The following is a 16641-nucleotide window of genomic DNA, read 5'->3' as shown; positions in this document are numbered from 1 at the left end:
GACACACCAGATGGCTTTGCACCAACGGACAACAGGGCAGCATGACAATGTTGCCGTGACCAGTTGGTTGAATTGTAACCAAATGAGTCTTTCGGCCTTTCCTTACCACATCTGAGACTTTAGAGAGTGTCATGTGCTTAGGTGGTGGCATCATGAGTCCAACATCTGACAGTCATAATAAACAGAGGAAATATAGCCTACGCATGCCTGTCATACTGTAACCATCACTTCTAAAAGACCCCAACTGTCTGTATCGACATTTAATGTCAATCCATTTAATAGATGATCAGATATTTCCGTCTGGACCAAAGTGGTGGTCCGGCTGATTGACATTACACCGTGCCAGTAATGTGACTAAAATATTAAATAATGGCCGATTTATTTCCGAGGTGTCCGACAGAGCAGCACCTCTGAGCCAGGCTGTCCTGGCATGCCTGTTTCCTGTTTATGGTTCCTATTATGGTTGATACCCTGACATCTGTTCCTGTGGACACACATATTTCCTACTCATAGGGTACAGGTCTGTTGTAAAATGGACAGTTTGAGCTATATGTGGGCTGTGTTTGAAAAGGAATGAAATATGTGAAACAGTATGAGAGATCACAAGGAAGAAAATGTCTCAGACAACCAAAACAGAAGCTGCTGGAGAGCTTTTATTGGTCACTTTGTGCATCAAATCCTTTACAAAAAAAACACATTAATAACTTTTTATCCCTTGACATGTAAGGTGAGAATAACTTCATATAAAAAGGAAAAAAACATTATATTAATAGGAATAATAGAAATTTGGATATATATAGTAAATTAAAAAAACAATGACCCACATCCATCTCTTAATAAATATATACACATAAGTACTGAAATACAAAAGGAGGGATCAGATAGATCCATTTTTTTCAGTGGATATATACAACGATATTTCCTTAAAAAACAATTCGTTTTATCAGATTCTATGTATTATATACCATAGTTATGGCAATAGAGGAGATGTTATTTTTCCGAATGTCTGAACCTAAATGTCATATTGCACTTCCAGAACAGCGTGACTGTACTAGACATTCATTGACCTATTTCATCGACATTCAGAAAACTACTCTACAGGGGAACGGTAGCTGTGTTTTAGCATCGTTATCGAGATATATATATATTTAATGACTATTTAATACTTACAAAAAGGCCATTTTTATATTGATCTGACAAAAGACACATTTTAAGTAATTTCGTTCATAGACAACATGTATCCTATGCTAAAAAAGTACAACAAACATTTACATTATTCTACCCTAATTGTATGATGGTTGAAGAGTTTTGCACACTAAATACTGCCATGTTGTTTAGTATTAATACACTGAACCACTGGGGCTCCATCAACGATTTGCTGTCTTCATTTTGGGCACAGAATCCCCAACTTTACAGATTGTAATCATCAGTGCTATGGCTTCAGGAAGCAAAAGACGAGCCGTTTCCCCTTATAAAAAGAAACACTGCTGCTTGCATAGCATGAGGTATAGCAGCACCACAAATGCTCTTCACACAAATTTACAAAAGTAGGCATTATTATCTGAGGTGCAACTTACTGGATACAAAATAAAGATGTCTTCACGATGAAAACATGTCCTCACTTGTTGATTCCTATGCACAAAAAAGGTTTTCAAACGAATCAAAATGTCTAACTTCCATATCTAATCAACATTGTGATCTATTAAGAGCTATGGCTTTTTTTAAATACCTCTTGTGGGACTTTTAAAATTAGTTTGACGTTTATACAGCACAAAGTCAACATGATTTAAGTTTTAAATCAAGTCCATAATCGCTGCATAACTAGACGTGTAAACCACGACTCCTGACGGTTTCATTTCATTCATCCTCCATCCCTCTGGTCTGGGTGATGTCACCTCCTCCCATCCAATCAGATCTCAGTGAGGGTGAGTTTGTACATGCCGCCCATCTCCTCCATGGTGATCTGGAACGTGTCTTCATTGGAGTAGTGTTTGATGATGTTGTCGTCCATGTGCACTAGGATCCTATTATATATCAGATATGGGGGTTAGTGACCTGTTCATTTCATCCTCATCCCAAAAGAACTAAAGACTAATGTCCCCAGTTACACAACCTACAATCTACTGTATGCATGTATAGCTGTAAAATAATTGTACAATAATCTACTTATCAAGCAATACTCTTGTACACTTTATTGAAAATGTTGCTACAGCCAGCAGTAGAATAGAGACAAGCTAGCTATTTCCCCCTGTTTCCAGTCTTTGTGCTAAGCTAAGCTAACCAGCTACAGCCACATGTTTGCTGATCAAATATATATCAGCAGTGGTATCAATCTTCTCTTCTAACTTTAGTCAAGAAATAAGCATATTTCCCAAATTGTCAAACATTCCTTTAAGATGTGTTGCACCACAGCAAGATTTAGCTCAAGAGCATGGTTCTACCTTAAATATGCAAATGCAATCATTGCACAATTTAATTTACCTTCAACATCCCAATTATGGGATGATGTCAATCAAGCCTGTGTGGTCTCTGTTCCCACAGCTCATGATTGGCTGATAAGCATCACAGCAGCAGCTAGTCTGATTGCTAATGTTCAATTCACTCACAAACTACCAAATAAATACCCATTATGAATATGTTTGGAAGTTGAATCAGGCAAGTAAGTGTAAAGGTAAAAATAAATAAACTTGAGAGAGTCCCTGAGGAAAATCCTGCTGTGGGAAGAATATTTGGTTTTTAATGTTAGGTCCTTCACAAAGGTCCTACACATAATGTAGTACAGTGTTAATAAATCAAACTCACCCTTTCTTGCACTTCTTATAGACTTTTCCAACCTTCTCCAAAGGTAATTCATACTTCTCTGAAATCTGGTTGAAAAAAACCCCACAAATCAATGTTAGATTATTGAAACGCTTTAACAAAGACAATTATAATCCTGACTGGTTCATCTGTTATAACTCATCAATTCCACTGTTGGTTCTCCATAGACCTCTGTAGCCCAAAGCAGCCTCACACCTGCCTCTTTTCATGCTTCTATTTATTTTTGCATTTTACACACCCTTGTCCCACATTCTCCTCTTCCGCTTTCTCCATTTGCTCTTTTCCACAACTTGTTTTTCCCACCCCTCCCCTCCACTACTGCATCGCCTGTGTCCCTGACTCTCTCTCTCTCATTTCCCCGATCCACTCCTTGTATTCTAGAGTCGGTGTCCTCTCACATATTATTTAACCTGCCATTGTTTCTTGGACACACAGCGAGAACTGGGTCTCAAGTGCATTGGACCGAGACCTCCAATATGAAACAAAAACATGAAGCGCAATACCAGCCACTACCAGCACGATGATCTGAAGTCTACTTACAGCTTCCACCAGGCCTTTCAGCGTGGGATTCTTCAGCATGAGGGCATCAAACACCTCCTCCGTCTCCCTGCGCACGTACAGCAGGACTGTGTGGTGAAAAAGACAAAGAGGAGACGGGAATTCGTCAAAGCCAATCGTGTATGTTCATGGGTTGGACACAAAAGCAAGCCCCAAATCTGGCCTCAGACAAAAGTCACTGGCAGGCGTGAAGCGTGCATTAGCGTCAGTCTGAACAGCTTTGACTGCTGGTTTGGTTCATTTGTGTGGGTTTAAAGATTCGTGGTTTTACTGCATCCCTGTCTCCATTTTGAAGCAGTGAAGCACATGCACCCATATGTTTAATCCATTAGTTAAAGATGTACTGTTGTAAACTAAATACAACCCTGCCAGACTTTACAGGCACGCATCCAGGCTCAAAGAAGTGGCACTTGGCCCAGACAAAGCACACCTAGAACGCACACTCAGCATACATGGACAGACCCCCGTCTGATTCACAACACTCAGTCTTCTTAAAATAGACCATGCCCTAAATAGCTTTTCTGGTGTTGTTTTCCAACCTGTTGTGGCCTCTAAATACAACAAATATTTAAAGACGTAACTATGTGTATGGGAGTTTTTTCACCAGTTTGAGCTTCAGAATGGAGCGAAACCAAATCAGAAAGAAGTGAAACAGTACGATAAGTGACTCTATGGTGGTGTTCCCTAATGCTACAGCATATATAGGCCACAGTTCATTGTGGTCTGGAGCTGCCAAGAGACGGACATAACGTCATGGAAGCTGTTCAGCACATTGGCAGTTCTTTCACTCGAACGTCAACATGATTCCTTCCAAACTATCGCAGCGCTGACAATTATTTACCGGTAACTGGAAAAACACGACAGCTGTCCTGGAAAGTCCTGGAACTTCACCTCAACCTTTAACACAATTTAGTTTGATTTAAGGTAAATTTCAGGCGACAAATTGGTCCTGCTTTCTGCTGAATACATGTGATCTCCTTTAATGTCTTACACTGTTTCTTTAATTGTTTTTAAATCTCCTTTTCTTTTGCCTTATGTTTTGATGCTTTTAATGGTTTTATGTGAAGCACTTTGAATTACCTTGTTGTTGAAATGTGCTATACAAATAAACTTGCCTTGCCTTGAATCATGCTTCATTTGAGGCTTATTTTATGGCTGTATAGTCATACACGAGTTATGAGCAGTTTTAGCTTCTGAGATTGTTCAGTTGATGGCCTTTTAGAGACCTGATGAGGTATGCAGTATTTCACAAAAAGAAAATCTGCAATGTACACGTTATTTTGTGCAACATCAGAATCTGATGACCCTGTGGTTCACTGCTTGGTTTGGTATACATGTGATCAGGTCTATTGGTTCTCTGTAGATGGCTTCCACATTACAATCCTGCACCACAAACCCATCTTGGAAGATTTAGTCTGGCTTTGTGACTCTATTGGCTGTAAGCATTCAGGTGTATTCATGTGGAATCTGTGTGAAACAGATTTTAAATGATCAAGTTGAAGCCCATAACTTTCCCCTTCTAACACATCTTTAAGCATATAGTTACACATTTCAGTATTGAAACAATGTTTGCTGCTTGCCTATGAATAGTATGTAGGGGAAAGGGCATAGACTTGTTTGCATGAGTGCGTGCACGTAGTTATCAGTGGTATTTTGTTGGGTCAGTGGAGGCTTTGGACACGTGTATGTGTTTTGAAAGACCTGAAATAATCACATGGCTCAGAGAGAGAGAAAGAGAGAGGGGGGGGAGAGAGAGAGAGGGGGGGGGGAGAGAGAGAGAGAGAGAGAGAGAGAGAGAGAGAGTGTGTGTGTTGCCTCCAGCGGCCGACCACAGCAAACACACACACTTTAACACAGATTTTTCCCCTGAGAAGAGCACAACTCACCTGATGAGCATGTGAACAGTCAAAGCATTACACTACAGCAACACACACACACACACACACAAACACACCCACACACAGTACCTTTCTTTGGTTCCCCTCCTCTCGCCATCTTGTTTGGGGGTGAACCGAACTCCTCATCACTGAAGGGTAATCTCTTCATGCCCGAGCTGCAGTGGACACACACGCAAATCACTACTGAAATGCCCTTAACAACCAGCTAACAGGCTGTAAAACTGACAGGTATGCACACAATGCCAACGCTCATTTCCTAGCAACAAGCTATGTATCTCTGTATTCCTTTTACTGGGAAGGAGCCAAAGGTTGTCTCGGTTCAAAACGACTTCAAAAGCAAGTGTAAAATCAGTGCCTCAGTGAACTCACTTGTCCTCTCCGTCTTCTGTCGGGAAAGGCTGCAGAGGAAACAGAAACAGAAAAATGAACTCAGATGGAAGTTAAGAGTTTTTAAAGTAAACTACCAACTATATATAGATTCAGAGATGCCTTTAATAGTATCAGCTGTAGATGTCTGAGTGTTGGGTACCCAATATAAATTAAATCATTTTAATATATATCCTGCAATGCATGTTTAAACATGTACAACTCTGTCACTGCTGCAGAACTAATTCTGCATACCGGCAGCAAATCCAGTCAGCCAGGTCAAAGTTACACTGCAGCAACACGTTGTAGTATATGTGCTGGCTGTGTTCAGTTGTACAGTAAATTACAGAGTGCATGGAACTCCTTCAACCAATTCACTGTCTCAAATAATGTAAAATCAATGAAAAATATTTAGTTGTCTTTTTTTTTAATTCTCAGAAAGCTGCTGTTCTCGTGGAGCCTTTTTTTCTCTGCAACTGTACCGATTGCAGGCGTTGCTGTTAGTAGAATTATATCCTGAGAGGAAACCCTGTAAACCCAGAGTTTATCAGAAACTGATAGCAGTTCAGTCAGGTTCAATGTCTTCGGTAACACCAAAAATAACCTCCTGTCCCTCCCTCGGCCTCATCGGTGCAAGGTAGACTTTAGTTCTTCAGCTGCGACAGCTCATAATGTGGCCAGAAGGGGGCACTCAAAGGCCATACGTAGTCCAATTATTTATTCCTCCAGAGACATTTACTACAAATAAAGCAGCTCACCTTACATGTCAAAGAAAACATGAAAAGCGCCTGAAATGATGTGTCCAGGCCAGGCCTACACACACACACACACACACACACACACACACACACACACACACACACACACACACACCCTTGTATCCTTGCAGTACAGGTAGTATCTTCTGAACCCCCCGGTTCTTTTTGAGTCACTGGTAAATGATTCATCCTGTGAGCAAGCAGTCTGAAACACAGCTATTGGTTTCTAGGACTCAGAGCTCCAAACCAGAACTCAATGTTCCTGCCAACTAGCGAGCAATCATGTCACCTCGACCCAGCTGGCTGATGAGTGGGTGGAGGCAGAAATAAAACTGTTCATGGACCATCTAAGATGCAACAAATGTTACATAAATGTAGCAAAAGAAAATGTTTATGGTCAGAAACGACAGGCAAGACGTGTTGATCCATGCTGGAGCTGTATGTCTGTGACTGGCACTCACATGGCGCTGGAAGGTAGAGAAGTGGATGTCAGGAATGAAGAGGACGGGCTGGGTCTCGTGGTCGGTCATCATCTTGAAGATGGTCACATCGTTGCGTTTCTGGAGAATGGGAACTTTGGCATCCACAACTGGAAGGAAAGGACGCGACAGGGAGCAGTTTAGTTTTTTATTCGGTGTCCATTCAGTGTCTTTAAAGTCGGCATTAATGTATTGTTATGGCTATGCCATTGACATAGAATCCCCGTATAACGTTGTTACAGCAAACGTGTTCGAGAAAAGTTGGTAGTTTACACATCCAGCAAACACAGAGCAACATAAGCATTTAGAGTTGTGTGTCTGAGCATATTTAAGGCCAATGTGAGTCTTAAGGTCTGACTTTGTCTGTCTGCTGTTTGGGTGCTTTTCATCAGACAAGGTGGATATTGACAAGAGTGGTGTGAGTGCGTTCATCACTGCCAGTGTCCACGATCTGTTATGACTAACACACTTAAACTCTGGGATTAGGTGGGAAAATAATCTAGATCAAATAATAGCAGCTTCAGTCCCCTGCTCGTGCATGTTATACAAGGTGAAGTACTCGAGAGTGACTCACAGGCCAGGCCAGGGTTGAGCTCAGCGACTTTCCCTTTCCTGCGGGACTGCTTCCTCTCCTCGTCTCGGATCTTCCTCTCGGCTCCCTTGTCACAGAAGACTTTGATCTGGCAGAAGGCGCGGTGGATGGGCTTGTTGCTGCGGTTGTTGTAGCTGTAGGTGTCAATCTGCAGGTTCAGAGGAAGACCCTTCACCCCCTTCTGGGAGGAGAAGTCGGTGCTCAGACAGTTGACGGAGATGAAGATCTGTGGAGGGAGGAACAGTTGTGTTTAAAGCACAGAGAACATGGCGATCTTCACCCGTACAAAGTTGGAGAAACAAAACATATACAATAAAAACATCCACAAGCTTTGTCAATTCAAGTCAACTGCAACTTACATTTCTTTAATAGCTGCTTCTAAATCATGAAGGTTTTCATTCATTAGTCAATCATTCACGTCAGCGTCACTGAAGGCCTTTCTGCTGCTCAGTCCTACATTCAGTGTTCCGTGTTGCCCTCCATTGGTCGACTACAGTAATCACAGGCTCATATTTGTTTCTCTCGTGGAGATGCTCCCTCGTCCTCCTGGTGCTTGTGTTGAAAACAGGTTGTCATTGTGTCAACAAAACACACGATCATAACATTTTGAAAGCACCTAATAGAGAGGAACCAAGGGGTGAGCAGCAGCTATCACAGATCATATAGATAGTGTTAATAGGCCCTTTACATGTAAATACACTGTATTATAGTTGTATTGGTGTATCATATTTTCTGCAACCTTGAATTGTTCTATGATAATATTTGGGGTGAAGATCTGTAAGTTTTTCGATGTGCCTACGTTTTGTTTCTTGTATTTGGGGTTTCTGGCTGCTTTGTACTTCATTAAAAGCATTAAAGAAATAATTGTCATCCTTTTTGATAACATCAGTTAACTGCCCCAGAGCAGGTAAACATAAGGGAGGGGCTGCCTATCGCAAATATGCCACAATACATATTATGCTGCAAAGCAATCACCCCTGGGGGAAAGCCAGACACCTGCTCACACACACAGAGAAAATGATAAAGAGAGGTAAATACAGACACACACACACTTTTTCCATCTAATTGATGAGATGCTCAAACAAGGCAGCAGGGTGGTGCTTCAAAAAATACACACAAGGATGAACATCCTATTTGACACAGGCCTCGAGTCATGAGACAGTTAGACTCACATCCTGGTGTGTGTGTGTGTGTGCGTGAGAGACGTTTGTGACTGTTTAAGCTGTAGCTCACAGAGACCAAGACGCTGGAGATGATCCGTGGCGCCATGTTGTCTCTTCGTCTGTTTAGCTTGTCAGTCGTCTTCCATCTCGGACTGACAGTGGACTGGTGCCAGGGAGCGCCGACATGAGGGTCAACAACAAATGAAAAATGGAAGTGGGAGAGAGGACAGGAGCTCCTCTTTTCGGTCATCTCTCCTACCCGTTGAACAGGATTTTATTTGTTAACTGTGTGATCCAGTCTTCGTCCACACCCCCCCGCTGAGTTTCCTCATTCTTGCACTCTTTGTTGCACCTGTTTGGTGTGCAGAAATACCTTAACACACAGCATCACAATAGGGGAGACAGGCAGGTTGGGCGAGTCAAGAAACACCACACACCTCAATGTCTCCACGCAACAAGACTAAACACACAAGAGGAGGGGAGGAACGGCGTGACAGCACTCTTCTATTTAGGCCCCGATCTTCTTCAACGACTGTTTTGGAGGATCACAATGAACAAAGCTGCTGATGGTCACCGACAAAGGGGTGTTAACACCTGAAACCTAAATTCTGGTCTTTGGCAAAACACACAAGACCTTAAAAAAAAGGAGGAGTAGTTGATTTTTGGCTTAAGAGTTCAAGACAAGGAAGTATATGAAAACCCTGTGGACCAAACACATTCTTGTGCTTACATAAATGATGTCAGAAGCAGCTTTGTGATTTGAATATGGTGTCAATCAGATGTATATCCGTGAATCTGTGAGTGTCTCTTTGACTGTCTTACTTTGGCCTCATCATTGGTGTCCCAGGTGAAGGAAATGGCGTTATAGGAAATCTCCTCGATGTTACCGATGGTGTTGAAGCTCTCCTTGTAGTCAGCTGTCACAATAAGACAACAGTTGAGTGAATTTAACAGCATGCTGAGGTTTTAAAGGCTGCAGAATGAAGCTACTAATTTGACACTTTATTGCAGCACTCTTGTTCTGCTAAATAGTGCATATCTTTCATGTGATTGACAGTTTAAATAAAAGTAGTGGTTCTTACCAATGTCCAGACACCTCTGTTTGGCAGTGTGCTGTCTGGAGTGCCAGTACTTCCAGTGCTTCAGCTGATCATCTCTGCACTTCTCCTCTCCAAACACCACCATCACTACACTCTGGCAACGGATGAGCAAAGGTTAAAATGATAATTTAGCATTTGATTTAAGTGATTAATCCTAGTTTGTTGTCTTGTTTTAGATTTATTTCTTATTCTTACCCTGACTTTGGTGATGGGTTGGTGCATTACTTTGTTGTCAATCTCCCTGAGGGTGATCGGGTAAAACTGGCCCTTGTTGAGGTACGTCATCGTCCCGTCACCTGTCTTCTGACGCAGAGACTTGGACGCGTCAAGAGTGTACTCAAAGTTGTTCCTAAAATACGGTAAAAAAAAAAAAGCAGCAGAATGAAGCCAACATCAAGATTAAAACATGTAGAAAAGGCTTTTATTTTCTGTAAAACTGGATGACAATGCAACAATAGCATTCAAAAACCAAAGCATAATGGGGCACGCTTCATTAACAAGTGCAGCTAAAACGCGAGTGTGCGGGGCCAGATGACGCCCGTGTGTGCCGATTCTTGTCTTTCACACGGAGGGTAGTCTGGTGTCTCCCTTGTGACTGCCATGAATGAGGCCGTTCTGCGCTGTTGTGTTAAAAAGCTGAACGCCGGTGGAAGTTGGACGCTGGGCAGTCGGCAGTGCGAACTTACCCCGACACGGTGTTAAACTGAGTGTAGTCCTCAGGCGCCATGGACGCCATACGTAACTGGATATCCCCAGGGAAGGAAAAGACCTGCAGCGCACAAAGAAAACAGAAAAAGAGTGAAGTGAGGCCCAGCAAGAAGAGGATATGAAACAGCTACTTTGCTTTGATTTTCAATTCTTTCTTTTCATTTTTATAGCCTTCCTTCAATTCGACCTCACTTTTTCCTGGACAGACGTTTCGTTGGGTTACTCTATTCTAAGGTAATTCGCCGGCAGGTAAAATAGAAAAAGAGGAGAGAGAAAGGGCTTTGGCTATTGAAGGAGAAGAGTACAGCACTTTATTGTGTTTGTGAGACAATGGCATAATAACACACTGGCCGCTATTTTGGCATGTTCAAATAAAACCAGGGAAGGCTAAGCCCACCGCTGGCTCCATGGGATCAGGTGAATATCCTATTGTGTGATGGGAGAGATCTGAGAGCGGAGAGGAGAGGAAGGGGGGGGGGGGGGGGTTTGTAGGGAGAGCATTAGCGGGGTTTAGAAAGAGGGGGATCGAAACACACACCTCCTGGGAACCATCCTTGTAACTCTCGGAGAAGGTGGAGTCAGGGGGCGTGCGGGACTGGGTGCTGGGGCTGAACTGCATGGCGTTGTGGGTGAGCTGGCGGTCAAAGACGCCCACGTGGCCGTCGGTTTCGGCGCAGTTGTTTGGCACGGTCACTGAGAAGCCATGGGTGGGCCCCTCTGTCTTGACGGGCGGGTAGTTTGGCACGGTGGCAATGGAAACGGTGACGGTTGTGTCTGAATGGACAAAATCAGCAAACTGACGATCAGATTTTCTGTTTTTAAGCTGCTCGTCTCTGTTTATGCTGTTGAATGTGAACAGACCTGGCGAGGGGAACTGGGCCCTCTTGTCATGGGCCATCTGAAGAACATTGAAGGGCCCCTTGAGGACCTGGATCCTGCTCTCCATACCGCTTTCCTGATGTGGAGCTATGGAGTGTCCGGCCTGTATCTGGTGTCTGCAACAAACAAAAACAAGATCGCCTGATGAATAAAGTTTATATTATTATTTAACTTTAAATCGAGTGAATTAGACTCCACAATTGTGTTCATGCTAAAAACGAGGTTGGTTTTTTTTGTCCTGAAGAGATGTTTTGGAGAAACAAGGTGCTCCTCCACGAATGAATATGTGCGCAGTTTTAAATGAATTCGTGAGCAGTTAAGGCTGCACTCTGCACTGCTCACTTATATGAGAATGTGAAAGGGCTTGAATCCCTCTGTTGCCTCATTGCCGTGGTTCCCCTCTGCTTTTCGTGCTGTTGCTTACCTTTTGTTGGGCTCCACATCACAGACCAGGGCTTCTGGCTTGTTTTGGGTTATTGTTCTCTTTTCCCTGGGCACCTGTATGGGAGGGTAAACACAGCCGCTCAGCGTCTGACCACATCACATCCAACAAGCCGGGTCATCCTGCTGTCTATAGATCAGTTACATGGCATGAGCTCTGCCTCACAGATGCTGCTTAATGGTCGGATGTCAGTATGGAAAAAGATCACAGAAAGCCTGTAAGGATTTGGTAACTAACTCCCGATACAAGATTTTACACTTTTGATTGCTTCCAGATCCACTGCTAAGGTTTTCCTGTTACCTTATAGTAGTCGTACAGAAGGCCGAGAGCTGCGGCGCTGTCCTCATCCCCGTTTATGCTCATCATGGCCTTGGTGGCAGCCGTCAGCGGGTTCTCCAAAAAGGATTTCCAGGCTTCGTCTTCTGTGGTGAAGGAGCGACGCTGGCCGCCATAGCCCGGCTCGTTCTGGAGAACCAGGACCGCACGCTTACTGTGAGAAGATAGAGTGTCATAAGTGGCGGATACAAATTCATTTTTAAGCCGTTAAAGCTTTTTAACAGTGCATATCAAAGTTTTTATCACGTTATTTTTCAGTTGTCAACAGTTTAAGGTTTATACAGTATGGACACTATACATGTTTTTAAAAAAAGCACACAGACTCTGGGATTAATATCTCCTTTAAAGAGCTTCTTCTCAAGCATTCCACAGATTGATTTGTCTCACTGACTTAAAGTCGAGTTCACAAAGCCTAGACCTACAATCACAACCTCGTTCAGAACAGACAAACAGGTTATAAGAGCCAGAGATCAACCAACGAGATGTTCTTTATACGTAAGACCTGTTGTTCAAGCTTTTCAATGGTTGTGCAACAAATCTCAGCCATCAAACCACCGAGGTGTCTCGAGTGAGAGATGCTCTACAGGCTCGTCCGGTGTGACGACTCGGGAACTTCTCATTGGCTGAGAAGCTGACCGCAAGTGACGCAACTAACCCTGCCACATTCCAGCGCAATGCTAGTGTTTTCGTAAGAGAACCATGAGTTTTTATTCAAAGTCACCGGCTGCGTCTTTCTCCTCCTCTTCCTCTTCCATCTTGTGAGGCCTTTAGAGTCTTTGCTTTGTAAACAGGACTGAGTTGGACCAATAAGAACATATACCAGCTTGTGTTTTCGATGTGTCTCATCTGCTGGTAATGGTCATAACGTGTTCATTTAAGCTCATTGAACTCAGGTCTTAAATCTAAAAAAAGAAATGAATACGCAGTATCAACAAGTGAGAAACGTTGATCATTTCAACACTGAACTCTGAGTAAATTTGAACGTTTGGTCAGCTTATATTTACTTATAATGTGTTAAACCAACAAAAGTAAAGTCATTAGTCCAGCTCTTGTTATTGAAGTTTCATCTATCATTAGCTTTCCTTGTCTAACTCTGGAAACTACACTTACAATACGCCTTCAATCATCCGGCCACTAAATCCAACTGCCTGATTTTCTGCCACTAGTGATTATGACAAAGTGTAAGCTGACTGGCTCAGTTTCCATGTTCAGTATCTACAACAAATACAGCTTTTTTTTCCCACTCAATTGTTAAAGCTAAGTGATAATTAGTAATCCTATATCTAATTGTGCTATTCATAAAAGGCAACCTGATAATATCCATTATTTACTGGTAATAAAACTCGAAGGACTTGTAATCCATTTCTAAAACAAAAAAAGAGTTTGATTGTTTTTTTAGACAGCGATTGAAATTAGATTTCACTTGTAGTCAGTAACGCAGCATGATTTCTCTTTTTTAATGTACAAGAATATGAAAATATATATATATATATAATATTTAGACAACTGTGAAATGCCTTTAGTGTCACATTTCTGACACGTAAAACATTTGAGTGATGTAGAGTAAAATCCACTAACCTCATATGGCCCCGTGCTTGCTTAGACTTCTGTCTGTGTTGGTAAAGTCGAGCCAACGCCTAGCAGGTGTACAATTTCACTCCCCTCAAAACTTCCCTCGTTATTGCCCTCAAAAACCATACGGAATTTAGGCTAAGCATTTTTACCAACATGCTTTTTACTTTTACTTTTTAAGTGAAGCTGTTGATCAAAACTCCGTCATGAATATACAACCATCTACAGAGACAGTTTATTTAGCGGACAGCTCGCTGCTGAGGTTGATGTTTATTCCTAAACAAACATCATCGAGACTATATCCACATAACTGTTCGAGCTTAAAGCGAAATCAAACAATAAACCGCCCATCTCTATCACCGGACAGTTTTCATTCTAACAGGCGCCTCTGCTCGCACGACAGGTGGAGATACACCTGTACAGGCTTGAACATGACAGGTGAAATCAGCGGAGTTACACCATGGGAAACTACGAGATATATAATCGCTTTCCAGCTTGGCAGCCAAGTCTTAGAGTAAACTCACCCTAAAAAAAAAAAGGCTATGATAAATAATCCTAAAAATAACACTTAAACATCAGAACACATTTTAAAATATCAGACAGCAGCTGCAGGTCACAGGTGGACCACGGCGTGTAAAGGGTTTTAGTAATCCGTCAGTGCCATGAACTCACAAAAACAGTGTAAAAAAAATTCCCACAATATTAAGAGTAAGTATTTCAAGCCTATAATGTCTCGTGCTCATTATGCATGCTGTAAATGCAGAGTCAGGACACTTACTTGTCATGCTCCTGTGACATTTCGGTCGGTCGAACTGGACTTTCTAGTTGGTACTGAAAATCCGATCCGTCTTCTTTGCCGAAGGAAAACTCCGCCGCTAACGCTGGATGAGGGCTGCGGCAACAAACAATGTGTCCCCTTCTGAGAGAACGGGTTTTGTCAGCTTTTCTCGCTTTTTTTTGGGCAATGCTGAGAAATTAAGGCCGGTATTACCTGTGACAGGCGCGCGGATTGGATTACAGGTGGACGGGAGGGCGGGGCCATACTGTCAATTGCCCTCTCTGAGGTTGTGATTGGCTCACCTGGTGGCCTACCTGTAGAGGGACTCGGGGTGAGCCAGAGGAGGAGCAGGGTTCCACAGCTGGGACTTTAATAACTTTAATAACTGGGTTATTAATTGGGAAAGAAATGTGTTCAAATATTTCATTCTTTTTTTTAAAGGATGAGGTGATTAAAGGGTTGAATATAAAAGAAGCTGATCAAAAGATAAAAAGGACAAAACACCGAAGGGTGAAAAAGCACAAACAACGATGCGGCAGTATTCCAATTGAATCACAACTGATAAATGTATTTACACAAACCTGTGGTGCGGTGCTAATTTAAGGACTGGATGAGCAAGGAACACCTTCTTTTGGGCATTGTCACTGCAGCATTAGGATATTGGTTGTATGTGTAACAGTTTAGTCTAGCCCTTCAACGGGAATCAAATAAAAAAGGTCAAACAAAACAACCTCATGGGTATCTGCAGGTCAGATTCCTGGCCTCTCTTTTCCCAATATGTATAATCTGTAAACATCACTGCATGGAGCTCATGGAAATCCTTGATGATCATCAATGCAAGTTAACGTGAAGCTAAGAATTTACCTAATTTAAAACTGTAAGAAGCTGTTTATAAAGGGTATGTTCAGGTAAATGAACATGTTTTGTTGTTGAGAAATAAATCCTTCTCTAACGAGTTTCTGGTGTAAAAGATGTGCAACAAAATGTGTTCTGAAGTTGATATAACATGAGTATAACATGACGCTTCAGCAGTCTGACTTCAAGTGAGTATATTCTATTAGTCATCTTCCAAGTTGGAGACAGGCTTAAAAGGTTGTGTACCTATCCTTGTGTTGAGATTGTTTTCTCAACCAGTGATTAATAGCTTCAAAACATGTTGCAGGATCACTTGAGTTCAAATATCATGAGAATCATACACAACTGATTATTCATATGGTTTTAGAAATGTTTATTTTTAAATTCTAAAAGGCTGTAGATCTGTCTGTTTACATCTTTGGGCATTTTTAGAGCCTGGAAATTTGTCAAAAAAAATCGATTTAAATGTATAAAAAGATCAAATGAAGTAAAATATGATGTAAAAGTAAATTGAGTTTGGGTGAGGTTTCCTTTACTGCATTATATTTCTGGAAGCCGGCACAGAGAGACTGAATCTTAAAATCTTGTTTCAGATGACCACTCATGCAAACTGACTAAATGTAATACATAGTTTACCCTCCTCCTTAACTGTATGTAACCGTTCTCTTCATTTTATGAGCTAATACTCCCACCTGTGTCACCGTTACTGGATGACAGTATTATATTTTCCTGGAGAACAGATTAGCATCAGCCTGCACAGCTGCAGATAAGAAAAAGGCAAATTTGTCCCGAAACCTCCAGAATCATCAAAGTGAGCAAATGAAACAATGAATAAGCATGTAACCAAATCAGGAGCCCGCTCTTCACGGTTAACATCTAATTTACAGCATCATGCAGCAAGTAGCATGAAACAAATCACTGTCAATAGGGCTTCATAAAATGGGGAGTTTTCTATAGAAGTCTGTTATGGAAGATTTTAAGAATTAGATTCCAATTTCATAAAAGTTTATATCTGTGATATATTGTAAGCTGCTGTGACATATTAGATTTGCATTGCCTCTACTTTTCATAATCCTCTACAAATAGCTGTGGTGATAAAAAAATAAAATAAAATAAACATACATTCACAAAATAACCCAAACCAGAGATGAAAGTAAACACCCTGAGTGAAAACAAACAGCTTTGTTAGAAACGTAGAGAGCTTAAAAGATGCTATCAGCAATATTCAAAGTTTCTCCCCAAAAACACACACTGTAACTGTAATCCCCCCTCCCCCCACACTCACTCCCTCGCTGTCTCTCTCTCTGTAACACACACACACACAGACTCAACCTCCT

The 16641-nt window shown here is 41.9% G+C and overlaps 1 protein-coding gene across 2 annotated transcripts; it reads right to left on the bottom strand.

Moving 5' to 3' along the window:
- Positions 1–633: 633 nt before the first annotated feature.
- grhl1 (grainyhead-like transcription factor 1) lies at positions 634–14603 on the bottom strand. Of its 2 annotated transcripts, none has more exons than XM_079286252.1 (16): positions 14450–14603; positions 12064–12253; positions 11746–11819; positions 11304–11437; positions 10981–11216; positions 10421–10503; positions 9930–10083; positions 9717–9828; positions 9457–9551; positions 7454–7697; positions 6862–6989; positions 5646–5674; positions 5346–5431; positions 3361–3446; positions 2803–2867; positions 634–2024 (listed from the first exon to the last, which is right to left on the bottom strand). In XM_079286252.1, the coding sequence occupies exons 1-16, from the start codon at positions 14467–14469 to the stop codon at positions 1910–1912; spliced, it is 1851 nt and encodes a 616-aa protein (XP_079142378.1). In that variant the 5' UTR covers positions 14470–14603; the 3' UTR covers positions 634–1909. The 2 variants fall into 2 exon arrangements, with proteins under 2 accessions (XP_079142378.1, XP_079142377.1); XM_079286251.1 differs by lacking the exon at positions 14450–14603 and adding an exon at positions 13678–13817.
- Between the last annotated feature and the right edge of the window lie 2038 nt (positions 14604–16641).

Source organism: Melanostigma gelatinosum, assembly GCF_949748355.1.
Source record: "Melanostigma gelatinosum genome assembly, chromosome: 16".
Lineage (NCBI taxonomy): Eukaryota > Metazoa > Chordata > Actinopteri > Perciformes > Zoarcidae > Melanostigma > Melanostigma gelatinosum.
Note: the sequence above shows the minus strand (reverse complement) of the source record. Positions and strands in the feature narration are given on the sequence as shown.

Coding starts and splice junctions, on each gene's coding strand:
- grhl1 (XM_079286252.1), bottom strand. CDS start 14,469: ATGTCACAGGAGCATGACAA. Junction 10,504..10,980: donor ACAAGGATGGTTCCCAGGAG/GTGTGTGTTTCG, acceptor TGTGCGCTGCAG/GTCTTTTCCTTCCCTGGGGA. Junction 2,025..2,802: donor TATAAGAAGTGCAAGAAAGG/GTGAGTTTGATT, acceptor GATATATAATAG/GATCCTAGTGCACATGGACG.